Source organism: Macaca thibetana, chromosome 3 (assembly GCF_024542745.1).
Source record: "Macaca thibetana thibetana isolate TM-01 chromosome 3, ASM2454274v1, whole genome shotgun sequence".
In the NCBI taxonomy this organism is placed as follows: domain Eukaryota; kingdom Metazoa; phylum Chordata; class Mammalia; order Primates; family Cercopithecidae; genus Macaca; species Macaca thibetana.
In genome coordinates, this window is record NC_065580.1 from 141,751,596 (window position 1) to 141,769,159 (window position 17,564).

General features: G+C 48.4%; 3 protein-coding genes across 11 annotated transcripts in view; 2 read left to right on the plus strand and 1 right to left on the minus strand.

Moving 5' to 3' along the window:
* The window catches only part of ATP5MF (ATP synthase membrane subunit f), a 140,104-nt gene that overhangs the window by 106,762 nt on the left and 15,778 nt on the right, over positions 1-17,564 (plus strand). The gene's annotated exons all lie outside the window — the stretch shown is intronic.
* ZNF394 (zinc finger protein 394) overlaps positions 1-17,564 on the plus strand; it is a 103,083-nt gene that overhangs the window by 15,405 nt on the left and 70,114 nt on the right. The window lies entirely within an intron of this gene.
* ZNF789 (zinc finger protein 789) overlaps positions 649-17,564 on the minus strand; it is a 102,573-nt gene continuing 85,657 nt past the window's right edge. Inside the window, exons 2-6 of one of the 8 annotated variants that reach the window (XM_050784063.1) lie at positions 17,161-17,383; positions 12,521-12,598; positions 8,874-9,000; positions 4,115-4,228; positions 649-1,759 (exon numbers count right to left, since the gene is read on the minus strand). In XM_050784063.1, the coding sequence (XP_050640020.1) occupies positions 747-1,759; positions 4,115-4,228; positions 8,874-9,000; positions 12,521-12,544 (1,278 nt within the window). In that variant the 5' untranslated portion in view covers positions 12,545-12,598; positions 17,161-17,383 and the 3' untranslated portion in view covers positions 649-746. Of the gene's footprint in view, positions 1,760-4,114; positions 4,229-4,360; positions 4,521-8,873; positions 9,001-10,299; positions 10,961-12,520; positions 12,599-16,708; positions 17,393-17,564 lie in introns of those variants that run through there. The other 7 variants (XM_050784059.1, XM_050784061.1, XM_050784057.1 and 4 more) reach the window with 7 other exon arrangements.

Genomic DNA, 17,564 nt, shown 5'->3' on the forward strand with positions numbered 1-17,564 from the left:
GCAACTCTCCTGCCTCAGCCTCCCAAGTAGCTGGAACTACAGGCACATGCCACCATAGCCAGCTAATTTTTGTATTTTCAGTAGAGATGGGGTTTCACCATGTTGGCCAGGCTAGTCTTGAACTCTTGACCTCAAGTGATTCTCCATTCTTAGCCTCCCAAAGTGCTCGGATTACAGGCGTGAGCCACTGCACCTGGCCCATTCCTCAGTCCTTCAATCATTCACAACCCATTCAATGGTCCCCAGCCTGGCAACCACAGGGCAAAGCTTCTATGGCTCGCTTCTGCCTTAACTAGGCTGGAGGGGATGAGGGCATAGAGGGTGCAAGAGAGTGAACACAACAGCCTAGTAAACTTTTCTCTTTTCTTTTTTTTTTTTTTTTTTTTTTTTGAGACAGCCTTGCTCTGTCACCCAGGCGGGAGTACAGTGACACATCATGGCTCACTGCAGCCTTGAACTCCTGGGCTAACGCGATCCTCCCATCTCAGCCTTCTCAGTAGCTGGGACTGGAGGTGTGAGCCACCACACCTGGCTTTTTTGTTTTTTGTAGAGACAGGATCTCACTATGTTGCCCAGGCTAACATTTCCTTTGAAGTGTTTCTTCACTAGGGCAGCAGATTGGCCACAAAAAGAGGGCCCCCATAGAAAAACTCTTTGTTACATTTATTGCTTTTCATGAAAACAATCATGTGATACACACTTGAAGTAGAAGTTCTAGTCCTTCAATGACTGCTTTCCAGTTAATATCACGTGGATATCTGTCCTTTGTGAGTGCCCTGGTGCTTAATAAAGCTTGTGTGCCACTTGAAAGATTTTCCACATATGACACATTGGTAGGGTTGGCTTCCGGTGTGAATGACCTGATGTCGAAAAAGATTCCTCTTAAAACTAAACGTTTTCCCACATTCTCCACATTGAAAGAATTCCTCCTTTGTATGGATTCTTTGATGCTGAATGAGATCCACATTCCGACCAAAGGACTGTCCACAATCACTGCATTTATGGGTGTTCGGTTTACTGTGAATCTGTTGATGACACAGAAGGGTTGAATGCCGGCCAAAGGCTTTTCCACACTCAAGGCATTTATGGCGTTTTTCTCCACTGTGGATCACCTGATGTCGAATAAGGGTTGAATTCTGACTAAAGGTTTTTTCACATTCACTACATTTATAGGGTTTTTCTTTGGTATGAATCCTCTTATGTTCAACAAGATACGCGAGCTGCCGAAAACACTTTCCACAGTCATGACATCTGTATGGCTTGTTTTGCAGGTGACACTGTTTATGGACCGTAAGAGCTGACCGCTGTCTGAAGGCTTGCCCACATACCTTACATTCGAAGGGATTCTCTAAGAAGTGAATTCTTTGATGTTGATCAAACCATGCCTTACGCCTAATGACTTTTCCACATTCACTGCATTCGTAAGACTTTGCTCTTGTGAGAATTTGCTCGTGCCCCAAAAGAAAAGATCTTTGATTGAGGGGTTTGTCATCCTCATCATACCTGCCCTGCTTCCACCTGGTTTGCACATTCTTATCTTGAATAAGGTTAAGGTTTTGAAGGAAGTCCCTGCTGTATTCATCGCCACTAGTAGGGAAAGTAAGCCTGCAACTGTCCACAAATTTTTTACACTTATGTAACTTTTCTGAAAGTTTCTCGGCCGATTCCTGCATTACCACTGATATCTTATATGACTCTAAATCTTCAGAAAACTTCTGTTTTGGAGTTAGCTTTTTCATCCTGTGTCTGGCTTCAGAACCTAGCCAAATAACAAGAAAAGATGTAAATGACCTATCCACTGCAGAAGAAAAAAAGGAAGAGAAGCCAACTGTTAGGGCTCTAGGACAATCAAATGAAGCTAAGAAGTGATCTCTTGTTTACATCGTCACACTCAAGAGGCCAAAATTCTGAATTTTTCTTTTCTTTTTTTTTTTTTTTGAGACGGAGTTTCGCTCTGTTGCCCAGGCTAGAGTGCAGTGGCACGATCTCAGCTCACTGCAACCTCCGCTTCCCAGGTTCAAGTGATTCCCCTGCCTCAACCTCCCGAGTAGCTGGGATTACAGATGCCAGCCCACCATACTCAGCTAATTTTTGTATTAGTAGAGATGGGGTTTCACCATGTTGGTCAGGCTAGTCTTGAACTCCTGACCTCAAGTGATCCACCTGCCTCGGCCTCCCAAAGTGCTGGGATTACAGGCGTGAGCCACTGCACCCAGCCCAAAATTCTGAATTTCAATGGACTCTTCACTGTCATAACAAAAAGAGCTCTCGGCACCAACAAACTCACTAAAAATGCACAGGAGTGTGTATGCCAGAGAATGTGAGAGCAGAGGCCATCACCATTATCAGAAAAACAACTTACTCTAGTAAGTTGTTTGGCACCAATAAATGTCAAAGAGGTAGCGTGTTATTTTTCAAGATACATGCTTTTTGTTTGAGACATGCCTAGGCCAGAGTGCAGTGGCATGATCTCAACTCATTGGAACCTCCACTTCCTGGGTTCAAGAGATTCTCGTGCCTCAGCCTCCCGAGTAGCTGGGATTACAGGCACGCACCACCACGCCCGGCTAGTTTTGTTATTTTTAGTAGAGATGGGGTTTCACCATGTTGGCCAGGTGGGTCTCAAACTCCTGGCCTCAAGCGATCTGCCCATCTCGGCCTCCAAAAGTGCTGGGATTACAGGTGTAAGCCACTGTACCCGGCCTAGATACAAGTTTTTAATAACTCTAGGTGAAACATCTGCTTAAAAATGGACAAAGTATAGAACAGAAAAGGAACCAGAGGGAAATAGGGACAAAAGCCAACTGACTAGAGCAATGGGTCTCAACTAGGGGTGAGCAGGGTTCAGACAATGTCTGGAGACATTTCTGGTTGTCACACCTGGGGAGGTTCAAATGGCATCTAGTGGGTGCAGGCCAGGGCTGCTACTTAACATCCTAAAATGCACAGGACATGCCCCCATCCTGCCCCCAGAGAATTCATCAGCCCAAAATGTCAGTAGTGCCATGGAGAAACCTTGGATGTGAAAAACAGGAGGAGCTGCATCAGGACACAGTAAGTAGAAAAATGCAGATATGTCAGGAAATACGGGAGTAATATGGAAACAAAACAAAGCAAGGGAACAAGAGGCAGCACAGAGAGAGGACAAGAAATGAGGGTGGAATCAAGGGGCATCTAGGGTGCCCTGAGAGCTGTCACTTAGAAAACACTAGAGCAGCTGTGTCCGAGCAGCGCTTTTTCCTGCAGGAGAGACAGGATGAATGTTCTAGACTTGAAGTCAAACCCCAGTGTCCACCTCCCAACAGTGAGAGTTCTTTTTTGAGAGTCTTGCTCTGTCACCCAGGCTGGAGTACAGTCATGTAATCTCAGCTCACTGCAACCTCTGCCTCCCAGCCTCAAGCGGTCCTTGCACCTCAGCCTCCTGAGTAGCTGGGACTACAGGCGTGCGCCACCACACCCGGCTTAAATTTGTATTTTTTGTAGAGATGGGTTTTCACCATGTCACCCAGGCTGATCCTGAACGCCTGGGCTCAAGTGATCCTCCTGCCTCTACTGCCCAAAGTGCTGGGATTACCGGTGTGAGCCCCCATACCAGGCCTGTGTGAGTTTTTTTTTTTTTTTTTTTTTTTTTTTTTGAGACAGAGTCTTGCTCTGTCACTCAGGCTGGAGTTCAGTGGCGTGATCTTGGCTCACTGCAGCCTCTGCCTCCCAGGTTCTGGCAATTCTCCTGCCTCAGCCTCCCAGGTAGCTGGGATTACAGGCACACACCACTACGCCTGGCTAATTTTTATATTTTCAGTAGAGACGGGGTTTCACCATGTTGGCCAGGCTGGTCAACTCCGGGCCTCAGGTGATCCACCCGACTTGGCCTCCCAAAGTGCTAGAATTACAGGCGTGAACCACCACGCCCGGTCAAGATTTCTTAATCTTAGTCTCTTCATCTGGGAAGTAGGGATGCCGATCTTCCTCCCACCTCACAGGGCAGCAGCGATGAAGAAGTGGGATAATATATGCCCAGCACCTGGCTCTGCGTCTGTCACACAGAAGGGGCTTCACTAACGTGCCTTCCCTTCCTCTTCCTGATTCCACTCGCCTGGGTCTCTTCCTCACCCACCTGGGCAAGCACTACCGGAAGCCTTCCTACTCCCAGCTCTCGGTAGATCCAGGATCCACTGCTCGTCCCAGTTCTCCAGCTGACAGATCACCTCAGGTTTGGGAAACTGAAATCCTACTCATGGGGAAGTAAATGGGATGTGCCCGTTAGTGAGTTACAGAGACATGGCCCGGGAGCTCAGTGGCAAGCAGAGATAAGGACAATAATCAGAAGGGCTGGTGAGAATAGAGACTGGCACAATCTTTGTAAATATCTGGCAGTATTTATTGAAAGCCTGAACAATGTTCATACCTTTGGCTGTGGTCATTTCACTCTTAGAAATATAGCCTAAAGTACAATTGCAACCAAGATGAATGTGCCAGAGACGTTCAGCACAGTGGGATTGCAGCGTCAAACTGGAAATAAACTGAATATCGAAAGGGAACAATTAAATCAAGCGTAGCACATTAATGCGGTGAAGGCATAACTATTAGGCAGATATTAAAAATCCTTGTATTCAATTGTTTGTTTTTTTTATTTTTGAGATGGAGTCTTGCTCTGTAACCCAGGCTGGAGTGACAGTCTCGGCTCACTGCAACCTCTGTCTCCCAGGATCAAGTAATTATACTGCTTCAGCCTCCCAAGTAGCTGGAACTACAGGCACCCGCCACCATGCCCAGCTAATTTTTGTATTTTTAGTAGAGACAGGTTTCACCATGTTGACCAGGCTGGTCTCGAACTCCTGACCTCAGGTGCTCCACCCACCTCGGCCTCCCAAAGTGCTGGGATTACAGGCTTGAGCCACTGTACTTAGCCAACTATGTATTTATTTATTTATAAATCTATTTATTTATTTTGAGACGGAGTCTGTGCTGTCGCCCTCACCCGGCTAAGTTTTTTATTTTTATTTTTATTTTTTTGAGACAGAGTTTCACTCTCGTCACCCAGGCTGGAGTGCACTTGTACCATCTCTGTTCACTGCTACCTCCGCCTCCCAGGTTCAAGTGATTCTCCTGCCTCAGCCTCCCAAGTAGCTGGAATTACAGGCACGTGGCCACCACGCCCAGCTAATTTTTGCATTTTTAGTAGGTATGAGATTTCACCATTTTGGCCAAGCTGGTCTCGAACTCCTGAACTCAAGTGATCTGCCTGCCTCGGCCTCCCAAAGAGCTGGGATTACAAGCATAAGCCACCACGCCCAGCCCAACTATTTATTAAAATAGAAAAATGCTGCCTATGTATTTTAAAGCAGAATACAAAACTCACATATAGCATGATCCAAATTTTTTTTTTTCTGAGACGGAGCTTCGCTATTGTTGCCCAGGCTGGAGTGCAGTGGCACAATCTCAGCTCACCACAACCTCTGCCTCCCGGGTTCAAGCAATTATCCTGCCTTAGCCTCCGGAATAGCTGGGATTACAGGCATGTGCCACCACGCCCGGCTAATTTTGTATTTTTAGTAGAGACAGGGTTTCTCCATGTTGCTCAGGCTGGTCTCGAACTCCTGACCTCAGGTGATCTGCACGCCTCAGCCTCCCTCCCAAAGTGCTGGGATTACAGGCGTGAGCCACCATGCCTGGCCCCAAATTTTGTTTTAAAAAAACAATGTAGTGTGTGTGTTATGTATGCGTGTGTAAGTAAGTAATACAGTTTGAGCATCCCTAATCCAAAATGCTCCCAGATCTGAAACTTTTTAAGCACTAACCTGACAGAAGTGGAGACTTCCACACCTGACCTCATGTGACCAGTGGCAGTCAAAACGCAGGCGCACAACACACAGTTAATTCAGCCTTCTCCAGGGAAAGATAAAAGGACCTTCAAGATATGTGTCTAAGGTGTATATGAAACATAAGTGAATTTCCTGTTTAGACTTGGGTCAGGTCCTCAAATTATCTCATTACATATATGTGAGTACTCCAAAATCCAAAAAAAATCCGAAATCCAAAACACTTTTGGTCCCCAGCATTTTGGATAAGGGATCCTTGCCCTGTAATAGACACAAGACGGATTGGGAAAAAGGAAACTGAAATGTTAATAACAAGAGTTATTTCTGGAAAGTAGGCCTGCAGGTGATTTTTATTATCTACTGTATGTACTGACGTGTTTTCCAAATTTTCTGTGATCAAAATTATTTTTAGAACTAGTAAAATCCATAAAAGAGGGCAGGGATATAGTAAAAAAGCACTCTCAGCCAGGCATGGTGGCTCACGCCTGTAATACCAGCACTTTGGGAGGCTGAGGCGGGCGGATCACCTGAGGTCGGGAGTTCAAGACCAGCCTGACCAACATGGAGAAACCCCATCTCTACTAAAAATACAAAATTAGCCAGGCGTGGTGGGGCATGCCTATAATCCCAGCTACTCAGGAGGCTGAGGCAGGAGAATCACCTGAACCCGGGAGGCGGAGGTGCGGTGAGCAGAGATCGCACCATTGTACTCCCGCCTGGGCAACAATAGTGAAACTCTGTCTCAAAAAAATAAAAAAGGCCGGGCATGGTGGCTCACACCTGTAATCCCAGCACTTTGGGAGGCCGAGGCAGGTGGATCACCTTAGGTTGGGAGTTCGAGACCTGCCTGACCAACATGGAGAAACCCTGTCTCTACTAAAAATACAAAATTAGCCGTCCGTGGTGGCACATGCCTGTAATCTCAGCTACTAGGGAGTCTGAGGCAGGAGAATTGCTTGAACCTGGGAGGTGGAGGATGTGGTGAGCCGAGATGGTGCCATTGCACTCCAGCCTGGGCAACAATAGCGAAACTCCGTCTCAGACCAAAAAAAAAAAAAAAAAAAAAAAAGACACACTCTCAAATGTTACTATTGGATATGCAAAACAGTACAAATTTTGTTGACGAATCATTCAGTAATCAATAAAGATTAAAGTGCCATCTCATTTAACTTCAAAATTCTGATTTTGGGAAAGTATCTTGGGAAATGATCAAAAATTCATATAAAGATTTATACTTAGAAACATCTATTCAAACATTATAAATACACAAGCAAACCAACGAACAAAAACAAAGCCAAGCTGAATGTTCCCACATGGGAAAACAATGAAATAGTATCATGGATCACACAATGGAATTATATTATGCTCATTTACTGATTCTGTAGGGAAACGCTGATACAATAATGTTAGGTTTAAAACAGATTACAGGATTACACATAGAATATGTTCAGCTACTTTTGTAAAGGCATAGGAAAAAAAGACTGGAAGGAAATCTTCCAAAATATTAACAGTGTTACTCATGAACACTTTCCTCTTCTCCTCCTCCTTTTCTATGCCTTTCATGTACTTATGTATGCTCTTGTAATGTCTTTTTTTTTTTTTGAGACGGAGTCTTGCTCTGTTGCCCAGGCTGGAGTTCAGTGGCGCGATCTTGGCTCACTGCAAGCTCTACCTCCCAGGTTCACGCCATTCTCCTGCCTCAGCCTCCCAGGTAGCTGGGACTACAGGCGCCCACCACCACGCCCGGTTAATTTTTTGTATTTTTAGTAAAGACGGGGTTTCACCATGTTGGCCAGGATAGTCTCGATCTCCTGACATCATCATCCGCCTGCCTCGGCCTCCCAAAGTGCTGGGATTACAGGCGTGAGCCACCGTGCCTGGCCTTGTAATGCTTTTAAAGGGAAAATTAAAATTATAAAAATCCAGAGGTGGGTGGACGATCCCACAAGAGGTGGTCAAGACTCTGTGCTAAGAGTGTCAGTGCAGGGGTTAAACATGTGGCCCCAGAAAGAAAACTATTTAGCAAGGCAATTCCCACAGTAGGAGACTACAGTGGAATAGGACAGGGTAGGCTCCTGAAAAGATGGAAGCAGTGAAGGTTCAGAAATGAAGCTGGCTTAAAATCATTTCCTGAGCACCCACTAACGCTACACACCAAGAAGTTACCCATTTCCAGAGAAAAGAAAGAAAAAGACTTTCAAGAGCATAAGAAGTGAGCCTTTGGAATGTAAATCTACCATAATTCTCAACTCCTGGAGGTCTTACAGATGAGGAACATGGGGTGAGAGTGAAGAACGCATGAAGTGTCTCTGTCTGAGCCCTAACACAACACGACTATTCGCTGTCCCCAGTCCCTTATGTGAAACCCTTAGGACCAGATGTGTTTTAGGAGTCAGAATTTTTCCAATTTCAGAAAGGTGACCTGGTGTAAATATTTTACATAACGTATCATCCCCAGTAGGGTTTGGAGTGGTGCCCTCAAATACAGTTATTGTTGTTGTTGTTTTGTTTTGTTTTGGGATGGAGTCTCACTCTGTCGCCCAGGCTGGAATGCACTGGCGTGATCTCGGCTCAGTGCAACCTCTCCCTCCTGGGTTCAAGCGATTCTCCTGCCTCAGCCTCCCAAGTAACTGGGACTACAAGCGTGCACCACCACAACTGGCTAATTTTCGTATCTTAAGTAGAGATGGGTTTTACCATATTGGCCAGGCTGGTCTCAAACTACTGACCTCAGGTGACCCACCTGCCTCAGAATCCCAAAGTGCTAGGATTACAGGCGTGAGCCACCGCACCCGGCCTACACTGTTATTTCTGAAGTTGGGTATACAGATATGCACACCAAGTTGGAAAAATAAAGACAATAAATGGTTTCCTATGGGGTGAAGTCAGGTTTCACTGTGGTGATGTCTGGTCAGGGCTTGTAGCCACACAAGTTATGAAAAAAAATTTCAGTTTTCAGCACTTTTTCTGATTCTGGAATTGCAGATAAGGGACTAAGGGCTTGCACAGACACTCAGAACACAGACAAAGCCCAATCTTCAAGCTGTGTCCTACCCAGCAAGACCATGTTCCTGTAGTTCTCCAGCATCACATCTCGGTAGAGGTCCTTCTGACCCCAGTCGAGGTGGCCCCACTCCTCTCTGGTGAAGTACATCGCCACATCCTCAAACGAGAGCAGCTCCTGGAAAAGTAGCTGATAAAGGTAACTGCAATTCTTACAATAACTTACGCGCAATGATTATTCCACAGGTGAGGAAACCGAGGTTTGGGAGGTAAAGTGTGTAGGCCAAGGGTACCCAATTCATAAGGAATAGACTCAGGGCTCCTTTCAGGCCTGATGGCCCTCAGGCCAGACATGTGCTGGCTTCCATACCACGGGGTCAACATACTTAATCTCTAAAGGGCCAGAGGGTAAATATTTTAGGCTTTTCAGGCCCTCTGGTCTCTGTTCCAGTACCTCAAATCTGCTGTTGATTTGAGGAACAGCAAATCAACAATTTGAGTAACAGCTTTTGTGTTGGAGCACAAAAGCAGCCATGGACAAGTAAGCGAATGGGCACAGCTGTGTTTCAGGGAAACTTTACCAAGAGGTCGAGGGTAGTTTGCTGACCCCTGTTCTATAAAAATAACCTATTGGTTCTGCCCCAGCTTCCTTACGAAAGAGATGAGGTCACTGGGGGATTGGTTAATGTGCAGACTATCGACAAAGGGATGAATAGTCTCAACGAACATGAACAAGAAATGTGGAAGCTCACAGGTGCTGGCCACCCTGGGAAATCAGGGCCTGCTAGGTCTGAAGGGGTAAGGTGGGGAGGGGTGCTGGAGCCCAGAAGGCTGCTGGAAGGGGAGCAAGACTGCAGCTGGGGCCGAAGAGGATGCAGCCACACCCATCCCACAGCCTGGGGAGGGAGCCAGCCGTGGGAAGAGAAACCCAACCTCAGTTTCCCCCAGACCTCTGGAACCCTGTTCCCCGTCCTCCAACCCTCTTCATCCCATTGCCACAAGCCAAGCAGATGCCGGAGACCAGAGGAGCCCGTTGCTGGAGAATATAAAAGGTACAGACCAAGGCGCAGACGCCTGGGTAGCATATCCAGAGGGGGCAACAGTGGACACGGCACAGTGAGCACAGGGGACATTACATCTGCAAGTGACTGTCCCCCTCCAGTGGGCTGAGCACCGAAGCTGCCACACTCTCACTCCCACACCACTGCAGCACTCGGGGCAGAGGGGCCCAGCGGCTGTCTACAAACTCCCTGCTCTCACAAGACACTGCATGGGTTCAGCAGGGACGTGTGCAGGGAAACAGCAAATGTTCGCTGTCCTGTAAGTGGTCAGTAACAAGAAATGCCCACCCTCATCCTGAGAAGCTTCACGTAGCTCCCCTCTGCGGGCACACACCAGAACCTCCCAAATTATACGGACATTCTTTCCTGCCTATCAAACCTGAGTTCTACTGCTATGGTGGCAGGCCCTTTCTCACCATCATCCAGAATGTCACTCTTTTACCAGAGCTGCGCTGCAATGTCCTCAATCTGACCTACTCAGCCACCTGCATTCCCGCACCTGCACAAGGTTAACAAGCATGGGAATAAAGTGGCTTCACCTCCCAGAGTCATCGCGGCAAGATAACTCCTCTCTTAACATCCACAATAGGTTCTTGGAAACTGATTTTTACCAAAAGTATGTACAGCAGCAGGTCCTGGAATAACTTTGTTTCACTGTAACACTGATGGGAAAAAAAATGGTTTTGATATACAGTTACCCTTAAAGTTGCAGTTTCCAAGAACCCATCAACAGCTAGGACCTGTAGGTTGCCAGGTGGGCCCCAAATGTTGCTTAAAAGTTCCATTTCTTTTGTTTGGCTTTTTTTTTTTTTTTAAACAGAGTTTCGCTCTTGTTGCCCACGCTGGAGTGTAATGGCTTAATGGCTCAATCTTGGCTCACTGCAACCTCCAACTCCTGGGTTCAAGCAATTCTCCTGCCTCAGCTTCCCAAGTAGATGGGATTATAGGCATGCGCCACTACACCCAGCTAATTTTTATATTTTCAGTAGAGACGGGGTTTCACTATATGTTGGCCAGGCAGGTCTCAAACTCCTGACCTCAGGTGATCCACCTGCCTCAGCCTCCCAAAGTGCTGGGATTCCAGGCATGAGCCACCAGGCCCGACCTCTCCTTTCTTTTTTTTTTTTTTTTTTTTTTTTTTTTTTTTTTTTTTTCCGAGACAGAGTCTTGCTCTGTCGCCCAGGCTGGAGTGCAGTGGCCGGATCTCGGCTCACTGCAAGCTCCGCCTCCCGGGTTTACGCCATTCTCCTGCCTCAGCCTCCCGAGTAGCTGGGACTACAGGCGCCCGCCACCTCGCCCGGCTAGTTTTTTTTTTGTATTTTTTAGTAGAGACGGGGTTTCACTGTGTTAGCCAGGATGGTCTCGATCTCCTGACCTCGTGATCCGCCCGTCTCGGCCTCCCAAAGTGCTGGGATTACAGGCTTGAGCCACCGCGCCCGGCCTCCTTTCTTTCAAACTCAGTCTCTTCTAAGCCGGGCACGGTGGCTCACGCCTGGAATCCCAGCACTTTGGGAGGCTGAGGCAGGTGGATGGCTCGAGCCAGGAGTTCAGAAACAACCTGGGCAACATGGTGAAACCCTGTCTATAAAAAATACAAAAATTAACCAGCCATGGTAGCATGTACCTGTGGTTTTAGCTACTTGCGAGGCTGAGGTGGGAGGATCACCTCAGCCTGGGAAGGTCAAGAGTGTCAGGAGCTGCCGGGCGCGGTGGCTCAAGCCAGCACTTTGGGAGGCCGAGACGGGCAGATCACGAGGTCAGGAGATCGAGACCATCCTGGCTAACACAGTGAAACCCCGTCTCTACTAAAAAATACAAAAAACTAGCCGGGCGAGGTGGCGGGCGCCTGTAGTCCCAGCTACTCAGGAGGCTGAGGCAGGAGAATGGCGTAAATCCAGGAGGCAGAGCTTGCAGTGAGCCGAGATCCGGCCACTTTACTCCAGCCTGGGCAACAGAGCGAGACTCCGCCTCAAAAAAAAAAAAAAAAAAAAAGAGTGTCATGGGCCATGATCATGCCACTGCATTCCAGCCTGGGCGACAGAGTGAGACACTGTCTCAAAAAAAGACAAAACAACTCAGTCTCTTCTAATCACCCTCCATAATGCTACAAATTCAATAACTGACCTTCCATTATACCCTTTCATAGGAACAGTTCAGAATTTATTATGAGAAGTTCCTTACACATCTATCTCTCTAATCAGACTGTACTCTCCTACAGATGAGCGTTGATTTCCCAGCACAGAAGACAGCACCTGGAGTGTACAGCAGTAGATGCACGATAATGCTCATGGATAGAAACAATGGACAACTACTACAGTAACAAGAGCGACAACTTAACACAGTGCTGAACTGTAACCAGATACTGTGCAAAGGACTTCACGGGGCATTTGCCATTGAATCTTCACAACTCGCTGGGATAGGCACTCTCATTGACCCAATTTATAGAAAAGAAAACTGGAGCCAGAGTGTTTATGTAACTTGCTGAAGGGAGCCCGTGTGACTCCAGAGGCTAAGCTCTCTACATCGCACTGTCTAACAAGGGAAACTCCCCGCACTGATGAAGAGGGCTCAACCTGAGGAAGGAGCTGCTGGTGGCAGTGACTATGCTGATGAAGCAGAGGGGGAGGCACAGCTCACCTTCCCCCTAGCTGGTGGGAACATGGCTTCCACGGCCTGGTCTTTGACAAGGGGTGGGATCCTGGGCGTCAGGCTGAGCTGCAGAAGAAAAAAAAGATAGTAAAGCCAGCCCTAATTTGAAGCTCTCTTGCTTGGCAGATCTGGGACCAGGAATACCAATGGGGCCCACAGACAAAGCTTAATACAAAGTCCCTGTGTTTGGTGGTGGAACATGTGATGAAATACATGAACCACTACAGTAAGTCTATGAATTTCTGAGGCTAGAACTATTTCCCAAGCTCTATCCAAGGGAACCTGCAGCCCTGCCCTCCCCTTCTCCCTAGAACATGTCATCCTCAGGACCTCATATACAAAGGGACAGCAGATAGACCACATATAAAAATAGCTCTCTGGCCAGGTGCGGTGGCTCACGCCTGTAATCTCAACACTTTGGGAGGCTGAGGCAGGTGGATCACGAGGTCGGGAGATGGAGACCATCCTGGCCAACATGGGGAAACCCCGTCTCTACTAAAATACAAAAAATTAGCTGGGCGTGGTGGCATGCGCCTGTAGTCCCAGCTATTCGGGAGGCTGAGGCAGGAGAATCGCTTGAACCTGGGAGGCGGAGGTTGCAGTGAGCCGAGATTGTACCACTGTATTCCAGCCTGACAACAGAGCAAGACTCCGTCTCAAAAAAAAAAAAACCAAAAAAACAAACAAACCACACATAGCACTCTGATCCACACCTTGCAGCAACCAGCTCTGGAAACCAAACCATAGCCTCTGAGGCACGGGCCCCACATCAGGACTTGATCAATAACAGCTTTATCCAAAATTTTGCTCCCTGTAATTTAGGACCAACAGGAGAAAAGCCAAATGCTCCCCTCCCCTATCACACAAGATGTTCGAGTCTAGTTATCCTAGGGATTCCAGTTAACCAGCTTTTCTTTCTCTAAATCTACTTATGTATTTCTTTTTTTTTTTTTTTTTTTTGAGACAGAGTCTCGCTCTGTCACCCAGGCTGGAGTGCAGTGGCCGGATCTCAGCTCACTGCAAGCTCCGCCTCCCGGGTTCACGCCATTCTCCAGCCTCAGCCTCCCGAGTAGCTGGGACTACAGGCGCCCGCCGCCTCGCCCGGCTAGTTTTTTGTATTTCTTAATAGAGTCGGGGTTTCACCGTGTTAGCCAGGATGGTCTCGATCTCCTGACCTCGTGATCCGCCCGTCTCGGCCCCCCAAAGTGCTGGGATTACAGGCTTGAGCCACCGCGCCCGGCCTACTTATGTATTTCTAACCCTGCTCCTACGGCCAGCTCCACCTGCTAACAAGCCCCCTCTGAAAGTGTTCTAGGGGCGTCCCTCAACCGCCACCTCTAGCCTGGTGATTTGCTAGCAGGATTCAGCAACAGTAACAATTACAGACTTGCTATCTTTTTTTTTTTTTAGACAGAGTTTCATTCCTGTCATGCAGGCTGGAGTGCAATGGCACAATCTCTGCTCACAGCAACCTCCGCCTCTCGGGTTCAAGCCACTCTCCTGCCTCAGCCTCCAGAAGTAGCTGGGATTACAGGTGCCTGCCACCATGCCCAGCTAATTTTTTTGTATTTTTAGTTGAAATGGGGTTTCACCATGTTGGTCAAGCTGGTCTTGAACTCCTGCCCTTAGGTGATCCACCCACCTCAGCCTCCCAAAGTGCTAGGATTACAGGCGTGAGCCACCGCGCCAGGCCTACAAACTTGCTTTCTAAGGGTGAATTTTAATGAAATTCACTTTCATTTTAATGGATGCCCCTCAAACACAGTTCACCTTCCCTGAAAACACAGTTTAGAACACGCTTTGCCTTTTTTTTTTTTTTTTTTTTTTGAGACAGAGTCTGGCTCTGTCACCCAGGCTGGAGTGCAGTGGCACGATCTTGGCTCACTGCAAGCTCCACCTTCCGGGTTCACGCCATTCTCCTGCCTCAGCCTCCCGAGTAGCTGGGACTACAGGCGCCCACCACCACACCCAGCTAACTTTTTGTATTTTTAGTAGAGACGGGGTTTCACCCTGTTAGCCGGGATGGTCTCAATCTCCTGACCTCATGATCCGCCCGCCTTAGCCTCCCAAAGTGCTGGGATTACAGGCGTGAGCCGCCGCGCCCAACCTTTTTTTTTTTTTTTTTTTTTTTTTTTTGAGGAGTCTCCCTCTATCACCCATGCTGGAGTGCAGTGGTGTAATCATGGCTCACTGTAGCCTCGAACTCCTGGGCTTAAGCAATGCTTCTGCCTCAGTCTCCTAAGTAGCTGGGAGTACAAGAATGCACCACCACGTCCAGCTGTTTGTAGTTTTTTTTTTTTTTTTTTTTTTTTTTGAGACGGAGTCTCGCTGTGTCGCCCAGGCTGGAGTGCAGTGGCCGGATCTCAGCTCATTGCAAGCTCCGCCTCCCGGGTTCACGCCATTCTCCTGCCTCAGCCTCCAGAAGTAGCTGGGATTACAGGTGCCTGCCACCATGGCCAGCTAATTTTTTTGTATTTTTAGTTGAGATGGGGTTTCACCATGTTGGTCAGGCTGGTCTTGAACTCCTGCCCTTAGGTGATCCACCCACCTCAGCCTCCTAAAGTGCTAGGATTACAGGTGTGAGCCACCGCGCCTGGCCTACAAATTTGCTTTCTAAGGGTGAATTTTAATGAAATTCACTTTCATTTTAATGGATGCCCCTCAAACACAGTTCACCTTCCCTGAAAACACAGTTTAGAACACGCTGTGCCTTTTTTTTTTTTTTTTTGAGACAGAGTCTGGCTCTGTCACCCAGGCTGGAGTGCAGTGGCACGATCTTGGCTCACTGCAAGCTCCACCTTCCGGGTTCACGCCATTCTCCTGCCTCAGCCTCCCGAGTAGCTGGGACTACAGGCGCCCACCACCACGCCCGGCTAACTTTTGTATTTTTAGTAGAGACGGGGTTTCACCCTGTTAGCCAGGATGGTCTCAATCTCCTGACCTCATGATCCGCCCGCCTTAGCCTCCCAAAGTGCTGGGATTACAGGCGTGAGCTGCCGCGCCCGACCTTTTTTTTTTTTTTTTTGAGGAGTCTCCCTCTATCACCCATGCTGGAGTGCAGTGGTGTAATCATGGCTCACTGTAGCCTCGAACTCCTGGGCTTAAGCAATGCTTCTGCCTCAGTCTCCTAAGTAGCTGGGAGTGCAAGAATGCACCACCACGTCCAGCTGTTTGTAGTTTTTTTGTAGATGGGGTCTTGCTATGTTGCCCAGGGCGGACCCTCTGCCTCTTCAAAAAGGTACACTCTAAAAAGTATCCTGATCAGTGGCTCCCAGGCTGGGGCAGAGGCCACATCCCTTTCATTCTCTATACCAAACTTGTCCAACCCTCAGCCTGTGAGCCGCATGTGGCCCAGGACGACTTTGAATCCAATCCAACACAAATTTGTAAACTGTATTAAAACGTTACGAGATTTTTTTGCAATTCTTTTTTTTTTTGCTCATCAGCTATTTTTAGTGTTTGTGTATTTTATGTGTAGCCCAAGACCATTCTTCTTCCAATGTGGCCCAGGGAAGCCAAGAGATTGGACAACCCTGCACTGTATTTATTGAACATCTGTTTGTGAAGGCTGTGCATCTGGATGTCAGACTTGCTAATGAAAAATTAAATGGAGGCCATGTTTTGGGTATAGCCCTAGGCCAACCACCCACAGCCACATAAGGCATTTAAAATACACTGATTTCTCCCTTGAGTTCAGGAGTTGGAGACTGCAGTGCGCTATGATGGCACTACTACACTCCACCCTGGGTGACACAGCGAGACCCTGTCTCTCTTAAAAACAACAGGCCTGGCGCGTTGGCTCACGCCTGTAAATCCCGGCACTTTGGGAGGCCGAGGCGGGCGGATCACGAGGTCAAGAGTTCAAGACCACCCTGGCCAACATAGTGAAGCCCCATCTCTACTAAAAATACAAAAATTAGCCGGGCATGGTGGCGCGTGCCTGTAGTCCCAGCTACTAGGGAGGCTGAGGCAGGAGAATCGCTTGAACCCGGGAGTTGGAGGTTGCCTGTACTCCAGCTAGGGCAACAAAGTGACACATCGCTTCAAAAACAACAACAGCAACAACAACAATTCCTTATTTCCCTGAAAAGTGTGCGCTGACCAGGAAGGAAGCTTTTTTTCTAGTCCAACGGAACCAATCAGCTACAGATGCAAGGCTGATCCAGCTCGACTTACCCTAGAAGGAATGCAAGTTGATAATGGCCAATTACAATCAAGATCACTGCACTTCCTCATTTAGCTTTCTAAGCTGCCATTGGAACAATTTCCCAGCTGTTCCTCTGCATGCACAATAAACTCAAAACTTTAACTGGACGGGATTGTTAACTTTTGAGAAATTCCTAAATGCCGCTTCTTCACAATCACGTGAACACCTTCCACTAACAACCACGGCTCATCTCCCAGTCTAACAAAACCAAGCCCCGGCGTTCACCAGCCATTCATTCTTCGGACTTTGCTCCTCTCGCTGCTGAAGACTTGACACCGCCGAAAATACTCAAAAGCCGGTGCCACGGGTCCCGAGAGCTGCCGCACAGGCCCGGGAGCGTCCCCTGAGAGCCGGCGGTCTCCGGAGTGGCCTCCCCCAAGCACCGACGCCCCCCACAACACTCGCTTCCTTCTTCCCAAACCTGCTGATGCCTCCGAATCTCCGCCGCGCCGCCTCCACCAGGTGCGGCGGCGGGGCTGGGCTCTCCTCTCCGGGTGCCCAGGCCCGACCCGGGGTCTGTCTGGTCCGCGCCCCTCGGCGAACCACCCCTTGCCCGAGGAACGGGCACAACCACCCCGGCAGCCTCAGAGGCTCTCGCTGGCTCCACCTGCGCTCGCCGAGCGAAGCGTCCCTGCCAGCGGCCCCTCTAGGACCGCGGAGGTTTCGCGACTCTCTGGTCAGACAAAGAGAGTGGCGCCCGCGCGAGTGGGCCCGGACCAATCGACGGCCGCCCTCCCGCCCAGACCAATCAACGGCCGCAGACAGCACCCGGAGAGTCACGTGACGAACAGGGCCCCGCCCCTCCTATTAATCACAACATTAATT